Below are 22,011 nucleotides of genomic sequence, written 5' to 3'. Positions count from 1 at the left end.
CCAAAGCACCTCTCCCCTTTTCCTCTCCTTTAGCATCCACCCCTCCGAGAGCAAAGGAACCCCCCCAAATCCCCCCAACCCACCGAGCACGGGCATTTGCAGCCTCTTCCCCGGGGGGGGGGAGCTCGGGGTTGGGGGGGGGGGGGACCAGGACACCCAGCGGGCCGGGACACAAAGACCGGGGGCTGCTCCGGGGCGGGCCGATGCGCGGGAGCGGGGCTCCAGGCTCCTCCTCCTCTTCCTCCTCCTCCTCCTCCTCCTCCTCCACCTCCTCCGCCGCCGCCGCCGGGGATGCTGCTGCCGGGCGGGCACCGGGAGCCCCGCGGAGCCCCTCGCCGCCGCGCAGAGGAGGCAGCGACCACCGGAGGTGGGCAAAGCCCCTCGGCTCGGGGAGGAGGGAAGGGGGGGGGGGGAAGACGGGATGGAGAGGGTCTACAGGGCACCGGGGGGGGGGGGGGGGCTGCTGCCTGGGGAGCTCCGGGTAGAGGGTGGGGGGAGCGAGGGGGGGCTGCGAGGGGAGGTTTGGGGGTTAACCGGCCCGCTGGGCACCGTGCCTCCGGGGGTAGCCGGCGCGACGGTTTTCCCGGGCTGACCCTGCGGTGACAAGGCGGGGGGGGGGGGCTCGGGTACAAAAGGGTGGGAGTCGCTGCCCAAGCCCGCCGGGTGGGAGCTGCCCCGGAGAGCGGCTTAAAGCCAGCGGGGTTCTTGTTCCGTGTGTCCCCCCCCCCACGGCCGGCTGCACATCCCTCGGCGAGCTCTGCCAGGTCGGAGCCGCCAGCGGCTCCCACGGGGCTCAGCTCCGGCTTTTCCCTTCCCTCTGAAGTCTGGAAAACTTCTTTTCAAGGCAGCGAGAAAATTCTGCATGTTCAGCACCTTGGTTCAGGCTGCTTCTGGTTTACACAGTCCCCAAACTCTCCGGGAAGAGAAAGAAAGGAGAGATGCCTTTGGTTCGCTGTCATCAGGGTTGAGCCATCCTCGGGAAAGGGGCTGCCTGCCCGTGGTAGGAATTATTTGCCTGTAGTGCCTGTGTGCGTGGGGTAGGATGGGCAGCAAGCGGGTGGGCAGCGTGGGTGGAAGAGGATTAACAAGCGCAGAGGCTTGCGTGGGCATCGGGTACCTCTGTGTGCAAATATTAATTGTGTCTGGATGCGGGTATCGTTGCATGCAAGTGCGGAGCCAGGTATCGCTGGAAGCGTTTTAGCCTTTCCTTGGGTGCACATACGCATGGTCAGTCGACGCTTTCCTCGGTGTGCGTGCGCACTGGGCAGGCTGCGGGATCTGTGCCTATTTTTGCACGCAGGTAAATGCGTGGGCGGGAGGTCACTGCTGACCAGAGGATGCGCAGCTCCTGGAGGTGCCCGCCTGGGTCCTGGAAAGCCAGGGATTAACATCTGCCTTTAAAAGCAGCTCTGGAGCGTTGCTGTGGCTGTAGCAGAAGTCAGCTCTGGGCTGTCACTTCTCACCCCGGTGACGCTCTCCATTCGGTGCCAGATCTGCACAGCCTGGCAGCTGCCGACTCCGGTTGGGAACAAGCACGGAGCCGGGTCCCAGGCTCGGTGCACGATGCTCCCTTCTTTGCTCAGCCAGCTGAGGAGTTTGCACCTTGCCATCTCCAAAGGGGTTGGATGCCTGCTTGGGCTCTGCGCAGAGCACCTTGCTTTTTCTCGTGGTTCAGGAGTATTTGACCACAGGTACAGGTTCCCAGTGGTGTGGCAGGAGGGTCCCACACATAGAAGTTGGTCCAGGATTGTGGGGAAGCCCTGACAGCTCCCATCCAGACCCCCTCCCAGCCCCAATTCCCGTCCACGGCTGTGCCCACATACCTCGATCCCAGCTGCAGCGGCGGTACCACTGCATCCCTGCTACAAGCCCCTTTGTCCCCAGGGTGTTTGCATTTGGTTTCCCACGGTCCCCTTCTGCTAACACTCCCCTGGCCCCCGTGTCAGCCCCTTCCAGCAGTGCCAAGCCCTGGGCATCTCCTCAATCAAGGCTGCCCCAGCCTAGCAGTGCTGAGGGGGCTTCTCTCTCGTGTTCACAAATGAGCTGAGGCCTGTGAACTCCTTACATGTGTGACTCGGCGTGCTCCCCGCAGAGGGACCAGCACCTGACCCATTTTCCGAGCGGGCTTGCATTTCCATAGTAGTTACCATGGCCGTTCAAATTCCTCCCGAGAGCGTGTTTTCCTCACTGAAGGCTGCCGCAAGTGGAATACGAGCAGGAAAAAAGTCCTCGTGAGTCTCCACTATCTGTCCTGATACCATCGCTCCAGACGCTGATTAACCTCCCTTTGAAATCCTTGCCAGGGCAGAGCCTGCCCGGCTGCTCCTGGCCTGGCCCCAGCCTCCCACACCGGCGTGCAGTCACGGCCGTGCACCGTCACACACCGTCCCTCCGCGTCGCGCCGTGCCGACCTGCCCAGCTCACACCTCTGCCCGCAGCCGGGCTTTTCCGAGGGTCTGCAGAACCCTCTGTTAGCCATCCTGTCGGATCGCCCGTACAATTAATCACCAGGGCCATTAATCAGTGGGACAAAGAATTGTAAGTGCAAAATCATCGGTGCAATCAGTGGTGGGGGCAATTAATGGCAGCTGCAAAAGTGCACTCGGGAACACAATCGCACGCTACGGGGGATGCTCTCAGCTCCCTGCCAGGCCTCCAGCCACAGCCCACGGCACAAACACACACACACACACACACGCTCGAGGGGCTGCGCTCGCCGCCGTGGCAGCTCCCTCGCCCTCGGAGCCCCCAGCTGTGCCGGTGCTCCTCCTGCTCCCCGGGTGACCCCCTCCTCTTGGCACCGCAGGCTGCTAAATTGGGCTTGAGTCGTTCTTTTCCACCCACCCCTTAGTCACTCTTCCCTGGCAGGCAGCGCTGCGGAGCGGTGGGAGGCAAATGAATGTGAAACTCGGGCAGGAAAATGAGATTTCAAGAAAAGCCAGCTCCCCTGCGAGCCACCAAAGCGGGCGTAGGGACTTCCAGGGCAGGATTCCCGTGCCAGGGGGGTGTGCGGGGCAGACCCCGACCCCGAGCTTGGGCAGAGGGACTGCGGCACCGGAGTAAGAGGGAAGCCCAGCCCTTGCAGATGTTCTGCTGCAAAGCGCGGCCAGGCACAGACAGGGATGCTGTCCCCATCCCGTGCCTCCCACAGCCCTTGCTCTGATGATATCCTTAGCCCTAAATCACTATTTTTCCCCTCTTTGAAAGCCTCTATTTTGCTGCGGGCAGGTACAGTCATGCTCAGCACACGCTCAGGTGAGGCATCTGCGGCATGCAGAGAGGTGGGCAGCCGCAGAGCAGCAGCTCTCAGTGCAAGAGGGAGCAAAAGTCGGTGGAGGGCTGGATCATGTATCTGCTTTCCTTGAGACCATTCAAAAACCTGGCCCCGTCTCCGACAGCGAGAGCTGAGCTCCAGGCTCCCTCCCCGGGACACTCAGTCACCCACAGACATCTCGGCAGAGCTCAGAGCCTGTGGTGCAAGGTGCTGCGTGGACAAGTGTGAAAAGATAGTATCACTGCAGCCATTACAGGAAACTGGTGCTGTAATTGCTCCTCAGAGCAGCACAGACTGGCAGAGACAGGACCGTGGCCCTGTACTGCTCGATAGCAGAGCCATGCGGGCTGCCCATGCCCTGCACTCGGCAGCACGGGACCTTAATCCTCCAGCACTTAGAAAAAGCATAGCATGGACAGGAAACTTGGAGGCTTTTTTTTTCTAGGCCCCCTAACCACTGACTTGTATGTGTGTTTATAAATATTTCTTTCTCTTGGGAGGTCTTAAAAATCCCCCCCCTGCCTAATTTATTTGATGTGCTATGTTTACCAGCTGCCCTTGGGTTTGCTGTCGTGGTTTTTCCAGGAGAGCTATAGGTAGAAGGATGCACAGAAAGCTCCTCCGTGGAAGGGGGAAGGATGCAGGGAGGAGGCACGGAGTGCCAGGGTCGGGGAGAGCAGCGGTGAAGGCGTGCGGCCGGGAGCAGGCAGGACCTAAGTGGACCGTTGCCATTAAGGATTAGTTAAAAATAGCAGGGAATGTACAAAGATTTGGCACGTGGGTCACAAAGTCTTTCCTACGCAGGTTGTTTGCTACTATTGGGGTTTTGTGCTTGCTCACTTAATTAAGAAAAGCCCCCCCTTGAGCAGGAAGGCTGGACAGATTGTTCCTGGGAAGCTCTGAATGTGCGCACGCATGCCCATTACCTGGTTTTGGAAAGCAAAATCTGGGGGAAGGGGGACACCCCATTGCACAAGCAGTTCTGGGGTTACTCCAGAGCTGCAGGAGCAAATGCTGACCGTGCGTTGCTTTCCAACCGGGTTCTCTCAACAGCAGCGTTCCAGTTCAGACCTTCCTCTTCCTCACACACAGAAGTTTTCCTCCTGAGCTAAAAGGAGATCTCCATTTACCTCCTTAGCAGCTTAAGGCATCTGTGAAAGCCAGCTCCTTCCAGCAGAGGGTAGCAATGCATGTGCACGCTCTCCTCCTTAGAATAAAAGGCTTTTTAATCATTTATTAAAGAGCCTCATCTCCTGAGCCTCTGACTTTTGGAGAACCGAGCATCTCTCCCCCATAGGGCATTGGCAGTGCTCAGGTCGGAGAGCCGGAGAGGCTGCAGCTGGGTGCTTGTCTCCCTCTTGCTGGAAGAGAAAAACCTCCAAAAGGTCCATCTTAACTTGCCGTCGTGCAACGATACAGGGCCGTTTGCCATCAATGGCATTTTCTCAGAGAAGTTTATCGAGGTTTCCTAGATGAAGGAGGGATGAATTTGGCCACTTGCCATATTGCCTAAGCAAAGATAACTATGTCAGAGGTTCTAGCTCAGAATGCAAGTTGGAAGGAACATTTAGATATTTAATTGCCTTTTAGCAAGACATCAGCCAGAACTGTCTCAGCAGACATACTCCTCTGAAATGCAAGTGCCTGTGTTTGTGTTTTTTTAAACAATTAAATGACATCTCTGTAAGCCAGTTATGGATGATCTCCTTTAAAGGTTAATTGAATATTCCTTGCAACTTTGATGTACATTTCTCTTTTGAGAGAATTGCTCTATTTGGCAGCCAGGCATTAAAGGGGTGGTTTTCACAACGGGCCAAGTCTGAAAAAAAGAGGAGGAGGAAAATAGGAAGCAAGAACTGAATTTGCCTTTTTTTTTTTTCTTCTTCTGCGGCAGCTGCTGCATTGAAGCCTGGTTGAGCAGAGCAGAGATAAGGACAGAGCAGAGCAGGGAGTGTTACAGGGATGTAACTCTGGAAAGCAAGAGAGGGAGTTGAAGGATGAGAAGACAGCGGCAGCGCAGCAGATGCTTTTCGCTGCAAGGACTGAGACTGACTCTTCAACATGCAGAAGTTGCCTTTTCTCAGCTCCCACTTGGCTAAGCATCATGCAGGGCACAAAAGTACCCAGCATTTAGACAAACCACAGCATAACTGGTAACACAAACAAGGAAGGACAGCACAGAAATAATGCACAGCTTAGTTTTGGAGCTCAGGTGTTGTAAAGTCAAGCATAGACTTGACACGGAGAAGTTTAGTTTGCTGGAAGATCTTTAGGTCCTACCTCAGAGAAATTCTTCCTCTGATACTCCCAGCCTTACTGTTAAGGACAGAGATTGAGGGGTTTCAGCTGCTGCCAGGGTCAGTTATTTCCCCTCCTGTTTCTTAGGGAAGCAGCCAAAGCTTCCCACTGCAGCAGGCAGTTTCCAGCCTATGACTTCAGGCATATGTCCCAAGAGAACCAGCCCTATCTCAGCCTCTGGCTGCTCATGTCCTCAGCTACCTGGTCATCAGCAGTGAGAAAAGAGCAAGGGAGAGCAGACGGTGGGTCCGTGCACCCTGACAGTGCTCACCTTGCACGTGAACCCAACACGGCTGAGAGAGAAGCAGCACAGATTTGCTTTATGATCCCCAGATACACCAAGGAGGTGCCAAAAGGCTAGAGGAGGTGAAGGACCAGAGAGGAGACCCAACTGGGCCTCCTAAGCACTTAGAAAGCAGCACAGATTTGCTTTATGATCCCCAGATACACCAAGGAGGTGCCAAAAGGCTAGAGGAGGTGAAGGACCAGAGAGGAGACCCAACTGGGCCTCCTAAGCACTTAGAAAGTTTCCAGGGAAGGTGGGCTGGGCAGCCGTGGCCAGCAGGAACATGGGAGGCAACACGGGCCATGCTCCTGCCTGCTTTTCAACCGCTTGGGAGAGGAGGAGAGACAATCAAAGGCAAGAAGATTGCAAACAGAGCCCTGTCTCCATGGCAGCCTGCAGCTCCACTTCTAAATTTTCCCTGTACATGAAGACGATGCTTCTCCCCTGTATGCTCTTGGGGGAGTTTTGCAGCAGAAAGAGCCTTAGTCCAGGTATTTCCTGGTGGCTGGTGAGGGACTGGCTTGTGGAAGAAACCCTTGGTGCTACCATCTTGTCATAACTTGGGGGAAACGGGCTCGTTACTGGTTTATCCCTGATTAGAGGGACAGAGGAAGACACGTGCAAAGCCTGTGGAAGCGGAAAGCCAGGAGGAAAAGTATTTAGGGCTCATCTCAAGTTACATGAAGTTCTTGCTATATTTAGCTGGACAGGCATGTCCTTTCCATCAATTAGACCCCAGAGAAAGCGCGTGGGAGACGTGTAGGACACCCAACCCCACCAGTCTGGCTGCTGACAGGGGCTGCGGCTATACCGATTAGCACCAGGCACAGACCTCACCGCATCGGTGCTGCGCAGGCAGGAATTAAAGGACAGCATCTCTGCAACTTCCCGACCGTACTTGGAGGCACCTGCAAGATGTACGGAGACACCGAGATGCCTAACGCAAGCCAGTCCCTTGCAACCAGCTTTTTTGGATGCCCTCCCCACGCTCACACCCTGGCAGATTGTGTTTTACAGGGTCGGAAATAGATGCGCGAGAAGGGGCCTCGCAGATCCCAAGTGCAAGCCGTGCTCAGCTGTCACCCACCCCAGCACCAGCTGCCAGCCCCAGACGGTTCCCAAAATAACTAACCCGTGGCGGGGATGCGAGGGCCCCCTCGCCCTCCTCCGAGGGAAGGAGCGGTCGTTTTGCACCCGCCAGCCTCGCGGCGATGGGCCACCGTGGATGGTACCTCCTGCAAGGTCCTCCCTGGGAAGGGGAGCCCCTTCTCCCCCCATAGCATCCTCAGGCTGTTAAAAAAACCCTCCCCAAAACTTGCCCTGTTAACAGAGGGGGTCCTGCGAGCAGCCCGTGGAGACTGAGCGGGTGCTTGTGGCCCCGGGTGCCGTGGCACGGCAGGGTTTCGGTGCTGACCCGGCTGTTTTCCGCGGAGCGATGGTGCCTGTTGTGGGAGGGATGAATTCACCAGTCTGGAGGTGGTGGCCGTTCCCTGGCGCTGGCGTCACCGTTCAGGTGTGCCTGCCACAGCCCCGGTGAGTCCCCAGACCTGCGAAAGACAAAAGCAGGGACCAGAGCATTTCTGAGTTTCCAATTAGCAGGGCTTTAATTGCAGTATTAGTTGCTCATTAGTGGGAAAAGCCAGATGCTGTTAGGAATTAAGTAAGCCGAAAAGATTTTTCTCTCCACCCCAGGAATATTTAACTATGTCTCATACAAGCATTTCCTTTGTACCGGGAGCATGACTGATATGACTTGTGTGGGTGCTGTGCTTGGCTGTTGAATCACTGATGAGCTCCGAAATCCGTGTGACATGAGGCTGCTGGCAGGAGCAGGGATAAAGCTGTGAAGAGGTCTGGGTATTTCTGGGTGGCACAGGTGCGGTGTCTTCGCACATGCTCGAGTGAAGTTTGGAAGCTGGAGGGTCCTGGAGTTGCATTTAGCCTAAAACAGAGGGAGAAAGCATTTGGGCTCTGGTCTGAGCGGAGAGCTGGGGACGTCACGTGTAGGACTGAGGGTTACTTGCAGAAATATATGGCATCAGGAGCATAAAGAAGAGCTGTAGACCAAGCCAAGGTGGTAATAACATGGATGCTCAGGCTCCCAGAGCCGCGCAGGGATATTCCCACAGTGCCCTGCTGTTGCTGCGCTTGCATCCAGCGAGAGCAGCGCATCTTGGGAGCAACCCTTCCTCGAGGTCAGGCGGGGGTACAGGGACAGTAGGAGGGAGGCCGGGACCATCTCAAGCCCAGCTTATGATAACGCTGTTTGGATTTGCTTGCATATGAAGCTGTTTAATATAAACTGCAGCTGTGCGGGGGAGAGCTGGGGTGTTTCGGCACCAGAAATCCCTCGTCGCCCTGCTGGGTGCTCACGGGCTGGCAAGGGAGCATCAGCTTCCCGGCACAGCCTTCTTTTAATGACACCATCCCATCGCTGACCGGGCTGGCGGGTGGGAGCAGGTTAAGTAGGTGATGTTTTGTCCTCCATCGCCGCATCATTCGGTGACCTGCCGAGCCCGAGGATCGGTTACGCTGCCCCAGCCCAGCCCTCTCCCACCAGCTCACTTGGCTCATCTCCTGACTTTCCTGTGGGCTGTAACTCCCCACAGGCTGCCAGGGCAAACACCAGCTTTTCCTGGGAATAAATACCTGCTGGCTGAGGTTGCAGCCTTCCAGCCGCCAGCAACAAGGCTTGTCTCGCTTCTAAGTCCCTCTCAGGCTAGGGAGACAGAAAGAATGATACATCACTTTTTCTAGCCCACGTATTTGCTGGTGCTATTAGTTTGTGCTCAGGCTAACTGTCCAGTAAGCATTTGCTGGAGAGAAAGCACGAGACTGCAGAAACGCAGACGTTGAAAGTCATGGGACTTTGCTGACTTACACCAATTTTCTGTGGGTTGAGCAATCGTCCTCGGGCAGGGACAGGAGCCTCGCTCCGCTCAGCCAGGGCTCCCGCACAGGGAAACGCTGCTGTCTACCCGCAGAGGGACCAGACAGTATGGAAGTAGGCACAGCACAGCGGGTGTTGAGCCGATATCCTCTAAAGCTCACTCTGCCAATATGATTCATTGTTAATTTGAGAAATTCCTCTTATTCTAGCACTTGGCTTCCCCAAACATAGCTCAAGCCAGTTGCCTCAATGCCACCTACATCATCACACAGAGGATTTTGCCCTACTCTCCCATTAAAGCCACTTGTTGACTCATCCCCAGTCAAGATTGGTGCCTCGATTGCTTGATGGATGGAAGAGGGGTGTACGCAGCTCCGTCAAGCTCTTCCCAAAGCTGATGCTGAATTCAGCATTGATTTTTGGCTTTTCCAGCAGGGCTGGCAGGAGGAAGGGCGGCGTAAGCGACCTTGACCTGAGCCGCCCTCCCGCAGGAGCTGGGTGCAAAGAGGCAGCGCTCGGTGCTGCCGATGGGCTTCAAAACAGATGCAGGTTGCCTTTTGTTGCTTTTTTTCCCCTATTGAGCAATTGCACCTTCACCTCCAGGGCCTGCAGCAGGATCACCGGTTGTGGCATAAGAGCCCAGCTGCCAGGGGACACTGGACTGGCAGAGACCCGGCACAGTCGTCTACTGCTGGGCTGGCACGAAGCCCACCCAAATCCCTGCCAAAGCCACTGCCGGCTCCTCTAACAAGCACCAGCCAGCGAGTGTGAATTCTCTTAGTGTTCATTGAAATAACATTAAGTGTGATGGACTCCTGGGCTATTAGAGTGGATGTAACATGTAATTGAGGCTGGTTATTCTTCATCTGGAGTGTCCCCCTTCACTAATGGCAAATCAGGGCAGAACACATGGTGCGCGCTTTGTGAATCCCGGACTCAATTCACTCCTGCCTCCGATCAAAATGATCCCAATGAATGTCAATGAATGAGCGAGGGACAATGAATTAGAGTGAATGAAAGCCTTGTAATGGGGCCCTTCGCCGGCACCGAGCCACAATTGAGCACCACAAGGATGGCGTCTGCCTGGGCGGTGTTTGAATTCATCCCCATTAGCACGATTAGGATGAAGATTACAGGGTGGGGGCAAGGTCGGCTCCGCTGATGGGGCTCTCCAAGCCCTATTGCTGCCATTTCTTTGGAGACCAAAATGAGCGCATTTCGGAGAGCCTGGCTCCAGCTGGGCACGGGGAGAGCAGGGTGAGCTCGTAAGCCTGAGCGTGGACAGGCAGATGCTCACGCAGCCCGGGGCGGGTCTGTCTTATTGGCCTGGTGTTCGTTAGTGTTTGGGGTTGGGGGTCCTGAAATCAGAACCCGGTTTTGATTGCAGATCCCAAATCCAGCTCGGTGGGATTGCTGCGCTCCAAGTTTTGGATTAAGCCATCCTCTTCATTAAAACATAGTCAGATGCTCCAGGTAGCACGTGCATGGCTTTTTACCGTGGAAATGCCCATATTTTCCCCTTGGGTCCCATTCCTGGTGTCTCAAAGTCCCAAATCACTGAGTAAAAGAGGGGCACATCACCCGGCAGCGATCAAGGGAAAAAGGAGGCTGCTCCTGGATCCAGGCTCTTGGCAGCTGCTGCAGCTTCTGTATTATCTCTGCATCTCCCAACAAACACCCAAATGTGTGGGTGCATCTGCAAAGAAATGACGGATAATAATTCAAGAGGGAAAAAGAGTAGGCGAGAGAGTGCAGGGGAGAAGGAAGCTTTCGCATACTGAGGGGAGAAGAACAGGATCAGCAGGGAGGGAGTAACACTGTGAAGCCTGGAAGGAAACGAAGGCGCTTATGAAGGTGACCTGTCTGGGGAAGGCAGAAAGAAAGCTACTGCCTCTGAAAACTCTGCAAGGAAGAGGGAAAGGCTTCAAAGAAACCGTGCTGCAGGGAGATAAGATTAAATTCCTGCAGCCCATTCAGAAAGGAGGCGATGGAGAGAGTTGCTCTCCCACATGCAGTTGCAGGGTAGGCATGACTGCAATGAATGTGGGATGCCATTCATTTTTTCCCCTCTGTTTCTGCAAAAGCAAGAGTGGGTGCATCCATGCGTTCAGCCCCTGATCCCGTGGGTTTAGCCCACACTACCCGGGTGTTTACTGGGGGTCTGTCCCACGGGCGGCCACTGCCGGACCCCCACGCCTCCTGGCTCACCACGCCGCCTCAATGGGTTTTGTTAACAGCCCCTCGGGTTTTTTAACAGCCCCTCGAAGTCCCGCGAAGGGTCATGGAGCACAGGCACTGCCCCTCGGCACAGCGTCGCCCCGGGGGTCCGACCGACACGGGGCTCGTGCCAGTCGCCCCGGCCCCCTCCCCACCACGGTGCCGACAAAAGAGCTTTGAAGGGTTCATTTGCTGGAGGCGGCAGAGCGAGAGGGAAAGGCTTGTGTCTTTTCTGGCTTTCTGTCCTCATTAATTGGTGAGTATCAGGGCAAATTACGTTTCAAAGTACTCACCTTTAGCACCGAGAGCCAGGCGAGGCCGGGAGCTGAGCGGGTGGGGGGGCTGCAGCGTTCGGCTTCAGGTACAGCGGCATCGCCATCGCACGCTGGCGGGCACACACGGACCCATAGCGGACAACGTGCACCCCAGAGACGTGCACAGGTCCAGCCCCAGTACACTGCACGCTTATCCAGGCTGCCTGCACCACTCGCCACGGCGTGAGCTCCCCGTTTGCGCCTACAGCCATGGTGCCACACACCCCATCTCCAGCAGCCCCCCCTGCTGCACGGACTGGGGCACCCACCATTGCCGGGGCATTTTCAGACCCTGCACTCAGTATCACTTTTTTTTTTTTTTCCCCCACCCCCAACCCCCTTTTACACTTTGCAATATGCCTAACCTAACTGAACTGTGGCTGTTGCCAAGCATGCAAAACCCCTTAATATATACATATATACATGCGTCTAAATGTCTATGTATGTACATAATGACTAGTTTTTGTTTGGCTCAGCAAACCAATTTGGCTCCCCGTAGAGTCACACAGTCACTAGATTTGACGCAGGGGAAGACGCAAACACGTGCCACAGAGGCTGAACAAGGAAGGGGGACAAGTCTGGTCCCTCTTTTTGGAGCTGCCCTCAAAGCTGAAGCTGAAGCCTCTGCCCTCTGCTTGCTTGGTGTGCTCCCAGCTGTGCTGTCTCCAGAGCCTTTCTCTTTCTGCTAACACTGTGCATGAATGCCAACTCCTCCACGGCTTTCAAAGTGTTCATTTTTAAATCAAAAGAGCGAAGAAGAAGAAAAAGGCATGCCCAACCCTCTCAGGCATGTGTAGGAGGGCTGGGATTGATTGAAACGCCTCCTGCCAAAAGGCTGGAAAGTCCCAGCTCTCCCTCCCCACATTTCTCCTGTCTACTGCAGGCACCCAAAAAACCAAAGGCACATCTATCCAAGGGGCCGGGTGCTCTGGTCACAGCGACAGCAAGCCTGGCGTCCCCACAACAGTGCATCCATGCACGCCGTGCCGCATTTTAAGGCATCAGTCCTCCCTGACACCTCTGCCATAGGTGTATGTAAATACATCGGCTGCTTTCCCCCACTCCCCGCTCGCTCGCACGTGTTGAACGCTGTCTCTGGGATGCTGTCGCTATAGTTGGCAGCTTTGCTGCTGTGACACTGCCTTTTCTCTTCTGCAGGCGCATACACACAAGCGTGGTGTCGGGAACACACGCTGGCGAAGCAGCCTCCTGTGCCAATTATCCTGTTCCCTGCAGCGATTCCTCCCCCTCCGCGCACATTATGCCTCTTACCCTGTAAAAATGAATGAAGCCAAAGTCATCGATCACTTTTAGCATATCAGCATCCAGGCAGCAGTTCAGACCTTAGTTCTTACTTACTTCTCTTAATCTCCCAAAAATGGATTTGGGGATTAAAGCGGATATTCTGTCTTTCTGGGACTTTTCTTTGACACTTAATCAATCTGGGTCCTTAGGGCACAGAGAAAAAGAAAACAAATAAAGCTGAGGGATGAGCGCAGGGCCGTGCTACCCTGTTCAGGATGCAGAGGAGCCTGCGCCGGAGCAAGCGTAAGGCAGGACGTAACAAAGAATGGGAAAAACATAGGAGCAACTCTCTAGACCTTGAGGATAAGGCAGCAAGGATGCCCCAGCACACTGTGCCTGGATCCCCTCTGCCACCCAGCCCTATCCCACTGCCAAGGGACATTTTACCCCCAGGACACCCGCCCAGGCAATGGGAGCCTGGCACGGGGCAGCTCCGGAGAAGAGCTGGACCACGCAGCGCCGACAGCAGCAAGAGTGGGAGCTTTGAGCTGTTCTGCACGCAGCAGACAGCAGAAACGTTTCCTCTCTCATCATCCTGTGCAAACAGGATTTAGCTCATTTTGATCATGCACTAACTTCTGCCTACGAGCAGCTCCTCCCCCTTCTCCCCACCTCACCCTTTAATTATCTAGATGGAAGGTGCATCTCCATTATTGCCCTGACGCTGGGAGCCAAGTGCCACAAAGGCCACCAGGAGCTGGGAATTTTTTTTTTTTTCCTCCCCCCCCATAGCAAAGAGAATTAATGCACAGCCCCGCATACCTCTGAACGGTAATCACAATACTTAGTGCACACATAACGCCTCTTGTCTTCTTAAGGGCTGCGCAGACATTAAGCATAATTAAGCCTCACAGCATCCCTTTTCAGGTAGGTTAAGAGGAGCACTGAAAATTGGAGAGAAATCAGGGAGTGACAGGCTGATACAGGAGAGGTTGTGACTGCAGCTCGCAGCGTCGAGCGCGGCTGTCAGGAGACGGGATCCATCTGGCACGGAACGAGCAGGAGGCACGGGCCCTTGTGGAAATTAGTGCCTATTAGGCACCTAAAAATCACTACAAACCCCTTTTCCTCCTCTCCTTATTTTTAGAGACTCCCGTGTCTCATAAACCTCCTGGCCTCATCCGGGTGCACCGTACCCAGCAGCTCCCGACAAGCCCCCGGGTGCGGGGCAGGATGTGCCCAACCGGCCGGGAGCCGTGCCGCGGCGGGTACCAGCCAGCCTGGGGGACGCGGGCAGTTTGTGGGAGGCTGCTGGAGCCAAACCCAGGCGCGGGGAAAAACCCTGCTCTTCCCTGCTTTCCTTGTCCGCCGCCCTCCTTCATTCACATGGGGCTTCTGCGGAGGGATGGAGAAGAGCCGTCCTGGGCTGGCAGCAGGGTAGCAGCATCCTTCTCCCTTTGCACGCACCTGAGGACCGACCAGTTCATCTGCACGCACGCCCCCCCCAGCCCAACACACGCGCACGGGGAAACATGTGCACTGCGGTGCACGCATGCCCTTCGCACAAGCCCTTTCACGTGCCCGATGCCAGCTTGTACCCAAACGTGCGTGCAAGGCGCGTGTTTACGCATTTATTTCGTCAGAAACCGCCCCGCTCCTGCCGATGCCCGGACCACGGGCATCCCAAGCATTGCACCCACCTCCCAAGCCGCTTTTCCTCACCCTGCTCCCTTTGCCTCCCCCAGGCTTGCAGCTCCCAGGCGCAACGAGGTCTTTGCTATGATTGCAGCAGCAGCCATCTCTACCCGCTGCCCGGACCCCTCGCCACAAGGTTCAGCCGGGCTCCGCTCCCCCCGCTGCATGCCCCCCGCCCGGGAGCAGCATGGGCAGCGTCAGTAGCCTCATCTCCGGCCACAGCTTCCACAGCAAGCACTGCCGAGCCTCCCAGTACAAGCTCCGCAAATCGTCCCATCTGAAAAAGCTCAACAGGTACTCGGACGGGCTGCTCCGCTTCGGCTTCTCCCAGGACTCCAGCCACAAGTCCAGCTCCAAAAGCAGCAAGAATGAGGACTTCTTTTACATCAAGGTCAGCCAGAAATCGCACGGCTCCCACCGAGCGGACTATACCTCGCTTGCCGGCGGGGAGCTGGGCAGCCAAGCCGGGACGAGCGGCATGGATTTCGGGACGCCCACGCCGCAGAAGCTGATGCCCTTTCCCAGTCAGCTGGAAGTGGTGAGTAGGGGAATGAGGTGGCCCCAGAAGTGGGGGGTGTCCCGCCGGACTGCATCTGCTCTCGAAGCGGGTGCAGGTCCCACCGCAGGGTTGTCCTGGTCCTAGTCCAGGAGGAGGCTCAGAGAAAAATAGTTTTTGCCGAGGAAGCGGGAGGAGAGGGGCAGCGGGGAGGTGCTGAGGGCACCCCGCCGCCCTCTGCTTTCGGGGATTTGGATCAGCAACGTGATCCGTATCCTTTCATTTCCAAACGTGCTGTTTGCTTCCCAACGGAGGCGGTTTTAGCCGTCAGCGTCCTCCTGAGCTGTTGGCCCCTGATGGAGACCCAAGCCGTCCCCCTCCACGGGGGTCTCGTCCTTGGGGGCAGAAGGGATGGGGGAGGACTGATGACGTGGTGTCGGTCTGCGCTGACGGGCTCCGCTCTTCTCCCCAGGGCGCAGAGAAGCCGGCTGCACGACCGACCGCCTTCAAGCCGGTGCTGCCCCGGTCCGGCGCCATCCTCCACTCCTCCCCAGAGAACGGGGGTCACCTCTCCCAGCAGCTGCACCCCCCGGACAAAGCCAAGGAGCAGGAGCTGAAGCCGGTGCTGTTCTCCGGGGGTCTGTCCGACTCCGGCAGGAACTCCATGTCCAGCCTCCCCACCCACAGCACCAGCAGCAGCTACCAGCTCGACCCCCTCGTCACACCCATGGGACCCATCAGCCGCTTTGGGGGCTCAGCCCACAACATCTTGCAGTGCGCCATCATCCAGGACAGCAACATGATGAGCCTCAAGGCCATGTCCTTCTCCGATGGGGGCAACAAGATCCTCAACCCTGGCAAAGCCCCCCACCACCACGCTGCTGAGAAGACCACTTGCATCCGTTCGCCCATCTCCACGGATGAGTCCACCATCCAGGAGCTGGAGCAGAAGCTGCTAGAGAGGGAGGGAGAGTTGCAGGAGCTTCAGTCGAGCTTCGAGGAGAAGGAAGTCAGCTCCTGCCAGGCTTATGAAGAGAAGCAGCGGCGCTGCAAGGAGGAGATGGAGGGCCTCAAGCAGAAATGCAACAGCAAGCTCAAGCAAACCTCCCAGAAAACCCAGCGGACGCAGCAGGTCCTTCACCTCCAGGTGTTCCAGCTGCAGCAGGAGAAGAAGCAGCTCCGGGAGGAGCTGGAGAACCTCATGAAAGAGCAAAACCTGCTGGAAACCAAGCTGAGGTCCTACGAGAAGGAGAAGACCAGCTTCGCCCCAGCGCTGGAGGAGACCCAGTGGGAGGTAAGCGGCACCGGAGCACCGAGCGGCATCTCGGGCTGCCAATGCCGAAAGCAAAGCGCGTGCATGGAAGGCGATAGCTCGGGCACCGGCAATAAACCACGCAGCTCTCCTCCATTTCTGTACCTGCATCCAGCAGCACCACAGAGGGTCTGAGCAGAACAGATGGTGCACGCACCAAGCCCAGGCTGTAGGATATAGATGTTAAAGTGGAGGAGAGCCCTAGTCTGTCACGCGGAGGCTCTGTAAGTTATAATTGAGTGACTCACTGCCCCTCTGAACCCCTCAGCACTCCACATCATATAAGGAAACAGCTACTGCATAAAAATCCCAGTCATTAAAACAACTTTGTGTTTCCAACCTCCAGCGCAGGGTTTTTCAGGCTGCCTGCCCCAAAGGAGCAGTAAAGCTGCCTTCCCATGTGTAAATAGGAACTACTTGCACTTGCCATGGTCATTTATTAGAGAGCAGGAAAACCTTCCACTCTGTGCTTAAGCTTAATTTTCTCACTGATTGGGTATCACTGAACAAAGACTGTTAAACTGCTGAAAATTCAGAAGTGAGCATGCTCACCCACCTAAATAACACACACTAATATCACTGCACTGTGGCTGTACAGGGAGAAGCATAGCTGTTGCCCGGTGTGCTTCGAGGAGCGTGGCATTCATCTTAGCTCCCTTGCGTGCAAGGGTTTCTCGTACTGCTTTTAGTATCTCTATTTTATTTGCATTTTTGAGCCACCTTTCCAGGCAGTTCGCAAGCCCTACCAAAATTGCAGCCACAGGGTCCCGCCGAGTGCAGCTGGATGCCGAACCCCCAAAAGCTGTCTCTGGGAGCGGCTGTACCAGCCACACTTTAGGCTCCAGTGGGATTTACACGCTTTGCTCCCAGCTGCAATTTTGCGGGGTGCAGTTGGGTGTCTGCTTGCGAAACAAGCTCAGCGAGTTTAACTGACCGTGTGAGCCGTCAGAGGTGGTTTCGGCAAACATGTTGGACGGGGTATTGAGACTTGAGCGCTTCCTCGACGCCTTCCGTTTCCACACCTCAGCTGAGGGGTGTCAGCTCCTTAAATCCTCACCGCTGTTCACCAGCAGCCCTCCGTGTCGGCTGGGGTGTTGATGCATGGAGAGCTTGGGGTCCCCTCCAGCCCCCCCCGAGAGCCAGGGGCATTGCTCCCTGTGCTGGGGCATCTCCCTGGGTGGGATTTCATGGCCGGGGTGTCCACAAGCCAAAGCCCAGCCGTGCCCAGCATGGTTTGCACGGGGTACCGTGGGTGCTGCGGGCTTTCTCTGAGGCGCAGCCGTAACTCGGGTGCTGCGTCCCTCCCCACAGGTGTGCCAGAAGTCGGGGGAGATCTCCCTCCTGAAGCAGCAGCTGAAGGAGTCCCAGACAGAGCTCAACACCAAGACCACCGAGATCCTCAGCCTGAAGGCTCAGCTGAAGGAGGTGAGGGTGAAGATGGAAGGGCTGGAGATGAAGACCCAGGACCTGGAGGGCTCCCTGCGCACCAAAGCCATGGAGCTGGAGGTGTGTGAGAACGAACTCCAGCGCAAGAAGAACGAGTCCGAGCTGCTGAGGGAGAAGGTGAACCTGCTGGAGCAGGAGATTGTAGACCTGCGGACGGAGCTCGCCATCCTCAAGGAGCAGCTGAGCGAAGCCCGGGAGGTGGCCAGGCCCTGCGCCATGGTGGACGATGCTCAAGCCCTGCAGGGAGAGGTGGAGAGGCTGAGGGCAGAGCTGAAGGCTGAGCGGGACAACAACGAGCAGATGACCTCCGGCTTCCAGCACGAGCGGCAGACATGGAAGGAGGAGAAGGAGAAGGTGATTCACTACCAGAAGCAGCTGCAGCAAAGCTACCTGCACATGTACAAGAGGAACCAGAACCTGGAGAAGATGCTCCAGCAGCTCGCCACGGGGGAAGACGGCAAGGAGCCCATCGAGCTGGACATACCCGGCGCCGACGTCCCCTACGAGGACATCATCGCCACCGAGATCTGAGCCAGGTCTGCCTTCTCCTTCTTGCGGCTCAGGCGTCCCTTCCAGGTGAGAAGCACTGCCCCACAGCTCAGCCCACACCTTGTACAGTTCAATGAGCCATGTATTTATTAGCGGAGCTGGTGGCCTGGCCAGCTCGCCAGCCCTTCTCCCCTCCCCGTGTCGCACCGCGGCGGTGCCCTCCGCTGCCTGTCGTGTTACAGAGGTGAACAAGCAACTCGTGCCAATGGTGACGTGCCAGCAGCTCCCCCTCGCCCCCGCTGCCGCGCCGGCAGCATCCCTCCTGCCCCCTTTTAGGACTGAGAAACCGGTGACTGGGGGCGGTCAGGGAACAGGACTTCGGCAAATAATCTGCTGTCAGGTTAACGAGATGATGCAAAACTCCCAGGGGATGCTCTGCTCCAGGCTCGGAGGGACCCCGTGATGGCACAGCTCCGGGGATGGGGACACCGCAGCCCGTCCCGCTGTCTTCGAGAGGAATTGGCCACGGCACATTTCCAGCTGCTCCTGCCCACGGTCTGGAGGAAGCACCGCGCTGCTCTCACACCTCCTCAACCTTCCTCCGGTCGGTGCTGAGCTCCAGGGCTCCGTGGGACCAAGGAGCCGCCTCCTGCCGCCAGCACAGGCTGCACATCCAGTTCTCCCGTCCTTCGGCTGCTGTCGTGCCTCAAGAAGGATCTACCCACGCACACGCACACCCCACCTCGTTACAGCCAACACCCCCACTGAAATCACCTTTCACTAACGAGCACAGCCCGCACCCGTCCCATCCCTTGGCCACAGGCGCACCGGCACATCCCTCCTCCCCGGACCTGCACAGCCGTGGCGAGCCCAGCGTTCCCTGCTCTGACTTTCCCTTTTCTCCAGCTGCCAGGCAGGCAACTGGATTTAAGAATTAACAGAAATTTCCAAGCCACAGTCTGACCCAAGGAATCGAGGGGGAAATCACGCTCTCACTTGCTCGCTGCGACCGTTCCTCCCGGGAACCCCAGCTGCCTTATCTCCTCCTGTGCCCTTACATCCATGGAATCCCGTCGACAGGAGCTGGTGAAAAAAACCCCAAACCAACCACTTTCATTTTGTTTTCTACCCCAGCTCTTAAAATTTCCTCCTGCCACCAGCAAGCGGATAACAAGGCTCCACTGCACATCACCAGCGGTGAGCCTCTTGTCCCCCCGCAGCTCGGCACGAGCCGGGAAGGAATCAACCGGCATCCAGCTTGCCAGGATGGAGGTCTCCAGCCGGGACCACTTTGTGCTAGTGCAATGGTATTTTTACTGCAATATGTTTGTTTACTCACGAGCAAGCTGGGCATCAGCCTAGGAAGCCCCATCCCGTGGTTGCAGGGCGGGGGTCTTGCACGATCCCATGCCACAAATTCGGCCAAGGGCTCAAAGCTGTGCACAAGCAGCAAAATTCAGCATTCCTCACCCCGCTCCAGCCAGCCTGTAAAGGCAACACAGGGAAACCAGTCTGTGCCTTCTGCACCTGCCCCGGAGCATCCCCCCACGCACCGCCCCGGGGCATCCCGGCCGGTCCCGGTGCTGGGACACAGCACGAGGCGATCCTTAGCCATGGTCCGCTGGAGAAAAGCCAACCTCAAATCCCCGTTCAGCCCTGCGGCTGTAGGTCAGGGCCACGTCAGGTCTGCCAGCCTTTGCCCAGACCTGCCGAAGGATGTTTTGGAGAGAAGACCAGGAGTCGAAGGACGGCACCCGGCTCCGCTCCGGCTCGCGAGGTCAGAAGGGATTTTCTGCATCATCCAAGCCATAGCCCTGCGCCAAGGGCTCTGCACCCCCTCCGCACCCCACGTCGGAGCCGGACCACGGCGACCAGGAGCTTTCCAGTGCCAAACACACGGGGTGCCGAGGGGAGCGGAGCCCTCCCCGTCCCACAGCCCCCAGCGAGGCGATGCCCGCGTCCGCCTGCTCAGCCCTGTTCCCGCACCCGCTGGCCTCGGTGGCCCCGTCCCGGGTCCCCGTCGCCCCAGCCCCGTCTCCTCCCCAGCCAGCGCTGTATGATGTGATTGCCCGGAGGCGTCGACGTGCTGCCTTTGCACAACGCTGTGTGTGACCGTCCGCATCGCAGGTGTGTCGCTCCCGGTGTGAGCCGCGGCCACCCTGCCCGCTCTGCGGCTGGCCAGGCTCAGCCTGTACATATAATTATTTTTCTGCAGGTTTTTTGGATGTTATTTCTGGTGACCGATGTAAACTACTGGTAATTTTATGTTTTTATTTATAAATAAATTTTTTAAAACTTAGTTAGCCTCTCCAAGTGCCTGGCTTGGCAGCGTTCCGAGGGTTTTCACCGCCGGTGAGCGGCGATGCAGGATGGCGCTTTGCCATGCCCCTCTCTGGGGCGCATCATCCCCCCCAAGCCACAAACCATTTATCGCAGCACACCAAGGTCCCCTTCGGGGACGTCCTTCCACCTGGCCCCGTTTGTTTCCAGCCCCGCGAGTGCTTTGCCGCGTGGGCGAGCGGCGTTATCTCCGCTGTGCAGCTGGGATAACCCATGCATGGAAAAGCGGCAACTTGCCTCCGGCGAACACGGGGGTATCAGAGAGGAGATAATCCGCCTGGCCCCGCTCCCAGCCCGCACCCCCACGGGCTTCGCCTCCTGCTCTGCAGGTGAAACCGATTTTCATCCCGACCCTGCGCAGCCCAAACCCCCCCAGCCCCAGCGGTCCCCGACCCACCGTCCCAGGAGCGGGCAGGTCCATCTCCTGAGGAGAGCCAGAGAAAACAATAACAAGGAGAGATACAGTGGAAACGCCTTAACGAAACCAAGGAAATGTTTTGACTATTTAAGTTGTTTTCCTCCAAAACCGGTCAACTCAGAGCCTGTTTGCACTGCACAAATCTGGCAGTTTCACAGGTTTAAACAGTGCGGGGGGGAGGTAAAAGGGGATGTTGGGGGCCAGAAAATAGGGGGAAATGCTCAAATTGCAGAAAACACTATTCATGCTGAATCATCTGGCTGTTTCCATGGGGCACTTGTCCCACCACAGCGTAGGGTGGGGGGCCCAAGCCACCCAGAAGCAGCTCCGTGCCCCCCCGAAAGGGCACCCAGCACGGGCACCCAGCTCCCGCTGATGCTTTCCAGGGAAACCTTGGCTCTGCTCACGCTGCCGGAGGCACGAGGGAAGTTTATTTTTAGAGCCTTTGAAAACTGCTGAGGAGGAAGAAGATAGAAAACCACGTGCGAGGACTCACTTTCTCCTGAGCGGCACCTTCTGTTACAAATCACCTCTGACCATCGCCTGCCCTGGCTGCGGGGTGCTGCTGGCTCAGCTGAACCTTTCCCAGGCTTGTCCGTGTACGTGGGTCAGGGGAGCAGCCCCCCGAGCTGGCTGTTATCCCAGGGGACATCCCTCGTCCCACAGAGGTCACAACCAAATTGCGGATGCTGCAGTGCAGCAAAACGGAGACTTACCAGGGCTGAGGAGCAGCAGCAGGAGTCAGGGCAGGTCCAGGAGCAAGGGCAGCATCCCTGAGGGCACGTACACTGTAAGGACAGCTTCTTGGCAATGCTCAGGACACTGGGAAGCCGAAATCCCAGCCCTGGGGAACCCTGGGCTGCTGCTTCCATTACACCAGATGATGTCCCACCCCTTTTTTCACCAAAACCCTAATGAAGGTACTGATGAGGAAAAGCTGTCGCCTCCCCAGAGGTAGGGCTCAGAGCATCCTCTGCCTCAGGCAGCAGCAGAAATCAGGTAACGGGCACCGCCTGGCCCTTGTAGGGCTGTTGCGCAAACAGAAGCACAACTCCAGCGTTAGGATGCTGTGAGATCACTAGGAAAGCTGAGCGGTGGGGGACAACCATGGCTGCGACCCCGCTGCTTCATGCCAAAGAGGAGGTACGTTCAGGAAGGAGCAGAAAGCCCTGATAATACCAAGCTAAAGCCCCTCGTGATACCTGGTGCTTCCTCTGTGGCAGGTTGAACGTGAACGGGATGGCATCCGCATGTGCCGGGGCTCCCGGGGTTAAGGAAGCGTCCGAGCACG

The 22,011-nt window shown here is 57.0% G+C and overlaps 1 protein-coding gene across 3 annotated transcripts; it reads left to right on the top strand.

Annotated features, from left to right (window-relative positions):
• The first annotated feature begins 270 nt into the window (after nucleotides 1-270).
• Nucleotides 271-20,261, top strand: LZTS1 (leucine zipper tumor suppressor 1). 3 transcript variants are annotated; one of them, XM_030035973.1, is made up of 5 exons: nucleotides 276-367; nucleotides 845-1,000; nucleotides 14,270-14,757; nucleotides 15,188-16,009; nucleotides 17,339-20,261. In XM_030035973.1, exons 3-5 carry the CDS (start codon nucleotides 14,407-14,409, stop codon nucleotides 18,002-18,004), a joined length of 1,839 nt encoding a protein of 612 aa, XP_029891833.1. In that variant the 5' UTR covers nucleotides 276-367; nucleotides 845-1,000; nucleotides 14,270-14,406; the 3' UTR covers nucleotides 18,005-20,261. The 3 variants fall into 3 exon arrangements, with proteins under 3 accessions (XP_029891832.1, XP_029891833.1, XP_029891834.1); XM_030035974.1 differs by having other exon boundaries at nucleotides 293-367; nucleotides 849-1,000; XM_030035972.1 differs by lacking the exon at nucleotides 845-1,000 and having other exon boundaries at nucleotides 271-367.
• Nucleotides 20,262-22,011: the final 1,750 nt, after the last annotated feature.

This window comes from Aquila chrysaetos, chromosome 13 (assembly GCF_900496995.4).
Source record: "Aquila chrysaetos chrysaetos chromosome 13, bAquChr1.4, whole genome shotgun sequence".
Classification (NCBI taxonomy): domain Eukaryota; kingdom Metazoa; phylum Chordata; class Aves; order Accipitriformes; family Accipitridae; genus Aquila; species Aquila chrysaetos.
The sequence above is the reverse complement of the archived record's forward strand: the minus strand, read 5'-3'. Positions and strand labels throughout refer to the sequence as shown.